The sequence below is a fragment of the Mizuhopecten yessoensis genome, unplaced genomic scaffold (genome assembly GCF_002113885.1).
Source record: "Mizuhopecten yessoensis strain PY_sf001 unplaced genomic scaffold, ASM211388v2 scaffold8745, whole genome shotgun sequence".
NCBI classification, from domain to species: domain Eukaryota; kingdom Metazoa; phylum Mollusca; class Bivalvia; order Pectinida; family Pectinidae; genus Mizuhopecten; species Mizuhopecten yessoensis.
In genome coordinates, this window is record NW_018407700.1 from 2,007,011 (window position 1) to 2,018,982 (window position 11,972).

General features: G+C 37.9%; 1 protein-coding gene across 1 annotated transcript in view; it reads right to left on the reverse strand.

Moving 5' to 3' along the window:
• Window positions 1-11,272, reverse strand: part of LOC110456383 (cornifelin homolog B-like) — a 13,778-nt gene extending 2,506 nt beyond the window's left edge. The window contains exons 1-3 of the mRNA XM_021507082.1: window positions 11,099-11,272; window positions 3,563-3,718; window positions 3,014-3,153 (exon numbers count right to left, since the gene is read on the reverse strand). Coding sequence (XP_021362757.1) covers window positions 3,014-3,153; window positions 3,563-3,704 — 282 coding nt within the window. The 5' untranslated portion in view covers window positions 3,705-3,718; window positions 11,099-11,272. The remainder of the gene's footprint in view (window positions 1-3,013; window positions 3,154-3,562; window positions 3,719-11,098) is intronic.
• Between the last annotated feature and the right edge of the window lie 700 nt (window positions 11,273-11,972).

The following is an 11,972-nucleotide window of genomic DNA, read 5'->3' on the forward strand; positions in this document are numbered from 1 at the left end:
TGGTTATAATTACACCAATGGTTGTGGTAACTGACGGTTATAATTACACCAATGGTTGTGGTAACTCTGACGGTTATAAATACACCAACGGTTGTGGTAACTCTGACGGTTATACTTACATCAACGGTTGTGGTAACTGATGGTTATAATTACACCAACGGTTGTGGTAACTCTGATGGTTAAAATTACACCAATGGTTGTGGTAACTCTGCTGGTTATAATTACACCAATGGTTGTGGTACTCTGACGGTTATAATTACACCAATGGTTGTGGTAACTGACGGTTATAAACACAATGTAAACCGAGATATAAAATGTATCAGTTTCTATACAAACAGACACACAATGTAAACCGGGATATACAATGTATCAGTTTCAGGACAGTCACATACATTGTATAAGAGTCAGACAACGTACACGAATCACTTGCTGTATCATTGACAGCGACATACTGTGATTTTTAACGCTTGCAACTGTATTTGGTTAACGGTTAAAATTACATCAATGGTTGTGGTAACTCTGACGGTTATAATTACACCAATGGTTGTGGTAACTCTGACGGTTATAATTACATCAACGGTTGTGGTAACTGACGGTTATAATTACATCAACGGTTGTGGTAACTCTGACGGTTAAAATTACATCAACGGTTGTGGTAACTCTGACGGTTATAATTACACCAATAGTTGTGGTAACTCTGATGGTTATAATTACACGAATGGTTGTGGTAACTGACGGTTATAATTACACCAATGGTTGTGGCAACTCTGATGGTTATAATTACACCAATGGTTGAGGTAACTCTGATGGTTATAATTACACCACCGGTTGTGGTAACTCTGACGGTTATAAATACATCAACGGTTTTGGTAACTGATGGTTATAATTACACCAACGGTTGCGGTAACTGTGACGGTTATAATTATACCAACGGTTGTGGTAACTCTGATGGGTATAATTACACCAATGGTTGTGGTAACTCTTATGGTTATAATTACACCAATGGTTGTGGTAACGATGACGGTTATAATTACACCAACGGTTGGGGTAACTCTGATGGTTATAATTACACCACCGGTTGTGGTAACTCTGACGGTTATAAATACATCAACGGTTTTGGTAACTGATGGTTATAATTACACCAACGGTTGCGGTAACTGTGACGGTTATAATTATACCAACGGTTGTGGTAAATCTGATGGTTATAATTACACCAACGGTTGCGGTAACTGTGACGGTTATAATTATACCAACGGTTGTGGTAAATCTGATGGTTATAATTACACCAACGGTTGCGGTAACTGTGACGGTTATAATTATACCAACGGTTGTGGTAAATCTGATGGTTATAATTACACCAACGGTTGCGGTAACTGTGACGGTTATAATTATACCAACGGTTGTGGTAACTATGATGGTTATAATTAAACAAATGGTTGTGGTAACTCTGACGGTTATAATTACTCCAACGGTTGTGGTAACTCTGATGGTTCTAATTACACCAACGGTTGTGGTAACTCCGACGGTTATAATTAAACCAATGGTTGTGGTAACTCTGACGGTTAAAATTACATCAACGGTTGTGTTAACTCTGACGGTTATAATTACCCCAATGGTTGTGGTAACTCTGACGGTTATAATTACACCAACGGTTGTGGTAACTCTGACGGTTATAATTACACCAACGGTTTCTCTGTGAGGAGGAGGAATAACTGCAACAAACTTTGTAAAAGAGTTAAATGCCTTAAGGGCTCGGCCAAGATCGATGACCACGTTCAGCGGACTTTATTTGGCGGAGTTATGGCCCCTTGAATTACGAAAAACGTCATTATCTGCCGTTTCCGTTCATTAACTTTCGCAAATATTATCCGATTGTCTTCAAACTTGTTAACAGGGTTCAACGCATTAAGGGCTCAGCCAAGTTTGACAACCGCTTAATAACTCTAGCAAATATTAGCCAAATTCCTTCAAACTTGATAACAATGTTTGTGTTCCTTTGTCTTTCCACCCAACTTGGGCACTCTTTGGTTTTCGTGTGATAACTGCTGTAGATATTGTGCAGATATTTCAACCAAATTCCGTATCCACATGCTGAGTTGCCAACCGATGTGATTTGTGCATATTTACGGATAATTAATGAGGTTAGTAAATTCTGATGGATTAAACGATTAATTTACACCGTAATGTCTACATGTTCAATAAAAAGTCTAACTTATGCATAAGTTTTTTTTCTTCTATGAGTTTCAAGCTATACATTATGTCTCAACAGCATGATACTCACATGTTTAAACCTAACCTCAATGATGTTAACCTGCAATATTTCCTGCTAGCAAGGGAGATAAAATCCACGAATTTGCTTGTTCTTCTTGGGAAATATTGATATTTCTGAACTGACTGGTTGGCAGCAATATTGGTTTTTCGGATCAGTTTCAAAATGACACATAATTTATATAACTAGGGACCAACGGGAATCTGCATATGGAATAAGAGAAAGAGCGACAACAGTTATGAACATTTTTGAAGGATTAAAATAAAAGATATACGCCACAACTATGACCAAGGGGAACGATTACATGAAATTTGAGGAAAATCTGTCACGTATTTCTTCAGAAATAGCGATAACAAACTAAAACTCTCAAAATACTGTCTGTCGGCAATCTCATTTTTCACATCAGTCTCAAAATGAAACACGCACAAGCAGGATCCGATTCAGTTCTTCTTGAGAAATAGGATAACAAGAATAGAAAAAGTACGGACGGACGACGGACAACTGCTGATGGTTGGCTACAAATATTTGGACTATTTATGTAACACACATACGACACCAGCGTCAAGCCACTTCATTGCCATTACATTAGTTTCTCAATGACGTCATGTTCACGTTAAGTTTGGTGCTCGGCGTTTTCGCTGTAATATATGTAACTCCTTTTTAGAGAGAAGAGGGAAATGATTTAGACTTGAACGTGTCGCCCGAAGGGGGCGAAGCATTCGCATATTTATCCCTGCTACGTACATGTATGCCTCCCATGATTCTGAGCTTGGTTCGCATGGCAAGGGTTCCTCCACAAACACAATAAGGCATGATGAAGCACTCTCCCATCCGATTGGCCACGTAACACTCCATACATGGCATGAAGAAGCAAGTGAGGACGGCTGCAGAGGTAGAAGAAACGAGTTATATAATATTTTCTAATATAAGATACTATTATTTTATTTGTAACTTTAACATGGAATAGAGTATTCACTATTATAAATTGTCTCCACTTGCTCCGTACATCTACGTGTATATCGTTGTAAATAGGGATCCGTTGAGGATCTCCGCACCACTGCCAAAATCTGTAACAAAGTCTTGGACACTTCTTTTTTATCCGACATGCACACATTTTTTAGTTATTTCCTCGTGAGTGATGTTCTATGTCTTAACGAAAATGAAACACAGTGCCTTTAAAACTCGAATAACCTATGAATGTTTCTATTAAATAGGTATATAAAAAAACAGATTGCTCATAACAAAAGATGATTCTGGTTATTTACAGACCGAGATGTTTCTGAGATAACTTACCCAGGACGATGTCATCAAAGCATTCAAACAGTCCCGAGGACCATACTCTTTGTCCAACGGGACCCGTGACCACCAACTCATTGGACTTCGTTGGTTGATTGGTAACTATAATGTTCGCAGGTTGTTCCGTTATTGGATCCATGTTCGGGAACTACCCTGTGACGAGGGAAAGACATTGTTTAATACCTCACAAAGCACGGTAACTGTCCTGTGACGAGGGAAAGACATTGTTACATACCTTACACAACACGGGAACTGTCCTGTGACGAGGGAAATACATTGTTACATACCTTACACAACACGGGAACTGTCCTGTGACGAGGAAAAGACATTGTTACATACCTTACACAACACGGGAAATGTCCCGTGACAAGGGAAAGACATTGTTACATACCTTCCACAACACGGAAACTGTCCTATGACGAGGAAAAGACATAGTTACATACCTTACACACCACGGAAACTGTCCTGGGGCGAGGGAAAGAAGGGTTAAGATAACTAACATAACACGGAAACTGTCCGGTGACAAGGAAAGACATTGTTAAATGGCTTACACAACACGGGAACTATCCTGTGGCGAGGAAAAGACAGGTTTTAGAAACCTTACACAACATGGAAACTATCCTGTGGCGAGGAAAAGACAGGTTTTAGAAACCTTACACAACATGGAAACTATCCTGTGGCGAGGAAAAGACAGGGCTTAGATACCTTACACAACATGGTAAATGTCCAGTGACGAGAAAAAAGACAGGGTTTAGATACTTTACACAACATGGGAAATGTCCTGTGACAAGGAAAGACATTGTTACAGCCCTTACGCAACACGGAAACTGTCCGGTGACAAGGAAAGACATTGTTACATGCCTTACTCAACACGGAAACTGTCCGGTGACAAGGAAAGACATTGTTACATGCCCTGCAAACCACGGGAACTGTCCTGGGACGAGGAAAAGGCATTGTTACATACCTTCCACAACACGGAAACTGTCCTGGGGCGAGGGAAAGAAGGGTTAAGATAACTAACATAACACGGAAACTGTCCGGTGACAAGGGAAAGACATTCTTACATACCTTACAAAACACGGAAACTGTCCTGGGGCGAGGGAAAGAAGGGTTAAGATAACGAACATAACACGGAAACTGTCCGGTGACAAGGGAAAGACATTGCTACATACCTTACACAACAAGGGAACTGTCCTGTGATAAGGGAAAGACATTGCTACATACCTTACACAACACGGGGACTGTCCTGTGACGAGGGAAAGACAGGGTTTAGATACCTTACACAACATGGGAACTGTCCTGTGACGAGGGAAAGACATTGTTTATATACCTTACACAACACGGGAACTGTCCTGTGACGAGTCAAAGGCAGGGTTTAGATACCTTACACAACACGGGAACTGTCCTGTGACGAGGAAAAGGCATTGTTACATACATTATACAACACAAGGACTGTCCTGTGACGAGGGAAAGACAGGGTTTAGATACCTTACACAACACGGGAACTGTGCTGTGACGAGGAAAAGACAAGGATCAGATACCTTACACATCACGGGAACTATCCTGTGGCGAGGAAAAGACAGGTTTTAGAAACCTTACACAACATGGTAAATGTCCAGTGACGAGAAAAAAGACAGGGTTTAGATACCTTACACAACATGGGAACTGTCCTGTGATGAGGGAAAGACATTGTTTATATACCTTACACAACCACGGGAACTGTCCTGTGACGAGGGAAAGACAGGGTTTATATACCTTACACAACATGGAAACTGTCCTGTGGCGAGAACGGGAACTGTGCTGTGACGAGGAAAAGACATTGTTACATACCTTACACAACACGGGAAATGTCTTGTGACGAGGAAAATACATTGTTACATACCTTACACAACACGGGAACTGTCCTGTGGCGAGGGAAAGACATTTTATGTACTTTACAAAGGGATTTTCAACAAAGGGTCATTACTCCTTTAAAAATTACTTGAATTGAAAAAAAAATACTACTTTGATGCACAACGTCAGGAGCAGTTACCAAATCTGTAAACTTTCGTTGAAATCGACCAAATAGTTAAGGAGAAGTTGTCAGGATAAGGTTTTTTCAACTAAAGGCCATAAATACATGAAAAGGGCTGGCAAATAGAACAGTAGTTATCATATTTGAAAACTTTCGTTGAAATTGGCCCCGTAGTTTTGGAGGAGTTGTCCGGGAAGCATTTTTCAATAAAGGGCTATAACCCCATAATTAAGAGTCACAATAAAACATTACACCTGGATGCACAATATTTTCCTAGATCCTCACTGATTAGATCATAATCACATGGAGGTCGATGATTTGTGATAATGTCTCCGTGTTAGTAGTTTTAGAAACATTAGGATCGCAATCTCTACATGATTACGCTTCGTCCCATTGCTCTCTGCCAGATGCAGCATTTTTCTCACATTTTTTTACGCGTTGCATATTCATACATGATAAAAGCAGCATTATTTCTTGTTTGCCTATACAACTTCATCTCTGTTAATACCCTTTTAACAAGGTTTATATTATACAATTATGGACTTTTGTGCTGGTGAATATGATGTGATATGAGCCTGAAAGAGTGATATTAACTGAGGCGAAGCCGAGGTCAATATCACTCTTTCAGGTTCATATCACATCATATTTACCAGCACAAAAGCCTATAACTGTTTTATTATATGCTTCAACAATAAAATAAACTAAACTAAACTAAAGGTTTTGATTTTTGTACTCGAGCCACCGTGTAAAATTTAGCCAGGTTTGAATACAACAGTACATCATTGTAGCTTTCGAAGGCATCGTCTAGATTATTTTTCTTAAGATAAGCATGGAGGACATGCACTGCGTGTTCAATAGCCTTTTTTTTTACGTTAACAGCATCTTTATCCTAGGAATAGTTTTGGTAATTTTCCTAACGGAGGAGAAACGTTCGCCAGCAGCCATCTTCAATTGTCGTCTGACAGATCGCGTTCCGGTCTTACTGCGCATGCGCTACGACAGGTTCCGGGGAATTTCCATATAGGTTATATTTAGAAATCGATATTCACCGGATAACCAGTCTACATGAGTTTTTGAGGACTGGTCACGTGTATCTGATCCGACCAATGTGATTGCGAGAATTTTTCATGCATATAATAAAACCAAATATTCACCTCAACTAAATAACATACCTGATCAAAGAGAAGGGGTTGTATGAGCCTATTTCTGCATCGAAAAAGTGGCAAATATAAATTTTTTAATACATGTCAAGGGTCGATCGGCAGCCCTGATATAAAAGTAGACTCTAGTCTACCATTACACTATCAAAAGTGGCTTGTAGGGGCAATACTTTTCATTTTTTGTTTATTAAATTGTTGAAATGAGTGTTTCGTCTTGCTTCTATATCAAATATCCTGCTATTCACTCTTGCAATTTAATTTTAACACACTTGTAAGTAAAGTTGTGTGACGTAAATGTTTATCACAACTAAAGTTCCTAAATATCATCAGTCACTCTTTGTTCAAGCTTTCGTGCTTAGCCATTCGTGCTTGAATGGTACACAACACCCTTATGTCACAACCATATTTGAATACCGGAAGTGAACACTCAAACAGGGAGTATTCTACATTGTTTCCATGATGACAGCGCACCCTTAAACAGGAAGGGTGTTTCATTGTCTCCATGATGGCAGTGCTAACACAAACAGGAAATGTTCTTCATTGTTTCCACGATAACAGTGAACACACAAACAGGAAGCTTTCTTCATTGTTTTAATGAACGTCGTTACGAAAACAATGGAGAAAACTTCCTGTTGTGTGTGCCCTTCCGTGTGTTTGTGTGTGCCCTTTCATGTTCGAATCTGGGTGTGACAGAAGGGTGAGGACCTTTGAATCCCTGATGAAGGGCTAGACCCGAAAGAGTTTGGACGTTGAGTGACCTATTATCATACAGCGACGTTGACTTCATCATTCTAAAAGCGTGACGTTAAAACCTGCACAATGTAAAAGTGTGTATATAAAATCAAATCAGTGAAGGTATCATACTATCATATATTTTCATTTTGACACAAAAAAAAACACGTTTTGGAGAGTATGCCAAAAATAATCCTTGTTACATCATACAATTATGAACTTCAGGTGAGGTCTATCCCTGATTTATGAATCTGGTCTGAACAATATTCACATTGGTCTCAGTGAATATTGTTCAGACCAGGACCATACATCAGGAGACCGAAACTTAAGTCCACAACTGTTTTATTATATGACATTTTACAATGAGATTGATCGTTTTCATGTTATAAACACATGAATGGCATGGACCATTAAATCACAGAGCGAAGGGCTTCAAATACAAAATAACATACACAATTCAGATTCAATTCGTCAATTGCATCACATAGGTCATAATTTATAGTCGAATTCAGTAGTGTGATTTTTTAACAGATTTGCAAATTGGCTGGGAAATTACTTTATAGTAGCGGTCCGTAACACTTTACTATTTATAGGTCGAGGTCTGTTACACTTTTCTATTTATAGGTCGAGGTTTGTAACACTTTTCTATTTATAGGTCGAGGTTTGTAACACTTTTCTATTTATAGGTCGAGGTCTGTTACACTTTTCTATTTATAGGTCGAGGTTTGTAACACTTTTCTATTTATAGGTCGAGGTCTGTAACACTTTTCTATTTATAGGTCGAGGTCTGTAACACTTTTCTATTTATAGGTCGAGGTTTGTAACACTTTTCTATTTATAGGTCGAGGTCTGTAACACTTTTCTATTTATAGGTCGAGGTCTGTAACACTTTTCTATTTATAGGTCGAGGTTTGTAACACTTTTCTATTTATAGGTCGAGGTCTGTAACACTTTTCTATTTATAGGTCGAGGTCTGTAACACTTTTCTATTTATAGGTCGAGGTCTGTAACACTTTTCTAATCATAGAACGAAGTCTGTTACAAATTTACAGACTCGTCACATGGTAAGGGCTGGGTAATAGCACCAGTCATAAAATAAAGAAGAATTATGACCTCGACGTCATACTATTGTCAAGTTTTACATAAAGAAGAATTGTTGAAGTCAGACGATATAGCCCGTGGGATGCTTACAAAAACTATATCTCAACAAGAAAATGCAGCAAAAGTTGCTGGACAGTATCAAAGTCACTACCTGCCAGATGCCAACTGAGGGAATGGATCCTGCATACTTAAATTTATTCTTGGATTATTTTCGTTAATGACATTAACTTTATCAGTCAGAATATTTTGTTCACGCTTAATATTATACAATTATGGTCTTCAGGTGAGGTCTATCCCTGATTTACGGACCTGGTCTGAACAATATTCACAGAGGCCGAAGGCCGAGGTGAATATTGTTCAGACCAGGTTCGTAAATCAGGGATAGACCGAAACTGAAGTCCATAATTGTATACTATTATATAACATTTTACAATAAGATTAATACTTTTTCATGTCATAAACACATGGATGGCATGGACCATTTTGGAATCACAGAGTGAAGGACTTCAAATACAAAATAACATACACAAAAAATGAATTTCAGATTCAATTCATGTGATATTTAATTTCAAGTAAATATTATTTGAACAATAATTTGAACTGTAGTTGAATTCAGTAGTGTGAATGGTAACAGATTTAAAGACTATCTGGGAAATTACCACGGACTGTTTTTAGTAGCGGTCTGTAACACGTTTCTATATATAGGTCGAGGTCTGTAACACTTTTCTATTTATAGAACGAGGTCTGTAACATATTTATAGACTCGTCACGTGACGTCGCTCCTCCAATCAGGGCTGGGGATTAGCACCAGTCATATAATAACCTCACTTGTTGCACTATTGCCACTCAATAATTATCCAAAGCACGGACATGTACATTTTTAACTGTACGTTTAAATGTCAACGCCATTTCATTTTTGTAGTCTTGTATATTGATACACATTTGTTAATTTTTCCTGTTAGACTATTCACTTGTATTAGACTTATTTTGTAGATCTAAAGGGGAATACTGCAATGTATATCCATACGAGTGATATATATGTTATTTCAACGGGAAAACCATTACATTTTCAACTTATTACATTTAAAAAAAAGTAACTTGAAGCATATATTGCTTCATCAAAAAAGTGCAAGTATTTGTAGCGTTATATTTGACGCCAGATTATAATGACGCTTTACAACAAAGCAGACTGATGAAGTGTTGTAAATACGTCATTAGTTTTTGTAGATCGTATGTGGCCTCAATTTCCAAGAAAGCTTTCAGACACGGGGAAGCACCGGAAGTGGACAAAGTGTTTACTGACCAAACCATGCGCCGCTTAACGTTAAGGTTAAAAAAAATGCAAAAAAAAATCCCACGTTAAGATTTGATGAAAGTAATCAATATCTATATTATTAGAGAAAGTGCAAGTTTTGTGGCATATTTTCTAAAAATGGCACTTTTAATGATATTTTTAACAGTGACATTTACCATTATAGTCCATTTAACCGATGGAAGACATGACTGTGTTCGATGTAAGACGATAAGTTTATATTTTAATTACATTACGTAATGTAATGGCATGGCATTTACAGATTGGCATTGAGGGTACCACTAAGTGTTCCGAGAGAGATTGTCTACCCAATAGCCTTAATAAGGTACGACAACTCTGTATGGTTCATCTTGACCATCCTGTTAACAGCGCGATGGTACATTTTCCTCAGAAAATCTCACATGTTTGCTTCAATTTGGATCATAAATTTAGAGGTTTCTTTAAGGTTTGGAATATGTTTTTTAATTCTAATTTTCTTTACAATGTACATTTATATACTGCATGTATTTATACATTTATAACACTCTAGTGTTGCTTTGTGAAACTTCACTAAATAGTGAGTAAACGAAAAATCACCCGTAACAAATATTGATTTTTTTTTTTAGAATATGACATTTGCTGACAAAATGACTAAATAGTGTTGAGCAGACTAGCATAGCAGCATATGCAACTCTTATAAAACTGCTTGCTTTAAAGTAAAAATGGGCCATGCACAATAAATGTAGACTGATGAAAAGCGCAATAGGGCCTACTGTTTACGCGATGCTTACCCCAGTAGGTCTAAACACCCCTATTGCCTTCAATACTTATATGGCTTAAAATTGCAGATTGGCCGTTAAAAATGCAAACATCTTCCATATACTTTCCAAAACCCTTTGAGATGAAGTCTTTTGTATAAAGGCGAAAGTTGTCGGGCAAACATGCATGGTTTTTCAAGAGGAAGTAGAAAATTCCACGAACATTTACACTCGGCTCCTCGACATATATAGATACCGGTGATTATGTCATACATTCGTTATTTTTGTGCACACGGCAATAGATAAATGGGAAAATAATCTTTGTTTTAAAAAAATTGTATCTAAGAAAATGTTTAAATGTTAGTAAAGTGAGGAATAACATAACGGAATCTGTTAGTCTAACATTGGCCAGGCGCTCAGTTTATATGCTGGAGTAGTAAACATGTTAATTAGAATATTATTGTAAATATCACTTACTGTCAGTCCTATCTAACTTCAGTAGAGTAGTGCAATCCCACTATATCCCGCTGTTGTACTCTAACTGGCGGCTCTGGATTTGCTGATACGCAGCTATGACCGCGCAGACTCTATACTCCATGTACGTGTTATAGTCCACGTGTGGAGTGTATACGATGGCTGACAGGAGCCAATTAAAACGTTTAATATAGCCGTACACTTTTCCACAATGAAACCGACACGTCATATCACATGTACATAATAAAAGCTAACACTTGTGGATGGGAAATAAAAGGTATTGCAACAAATACCAAAATTTGAGTAAACTCGCTAATTGATGCTCAGGACGAATTTTATATAACAGCTTTTCAGGCAAATCATTCAATAATCGGACAAAATCAGTCAAAATTCAAAACACATTTCACTATTACCTTTTCATTAGATTGGAATAACAAAGTAAATCACCCGAAAAAGAATAGGATGAAATGTATTTTTTTGTATGCCACAATTCTCGACATCTGCTAACCACAATAACGTGACAGTCACTTGGTAGGGTTAGTCTGGCTCTGTCCAAACATATGATATCCTCATATAGTTCTGGGGTATTTTCTTGCCTTGTTTATAGTAAATGTTAGAAAATCCCTCGTAAAACTAACAGAGAAGTTGACACAAAGTGTATTCGTCTTGAAGTCCATCCGTTCCCGTGTCTTTGCGTCCAGAGCCGTCTGTCCGTCTGTCTGTATGTCTCGAAGGTTAAGAGTCATTACAGATCCCCAGAATATTAATTATGCGAGTTAAAAATAACCGGTAGTGTCTATAGGAATTCGCTATTGTCTTTCCTTGCTTAATTCGTTATTGTCTTTCCTTGCTTAATTCGCTCTTGTCTTTCCTTGCT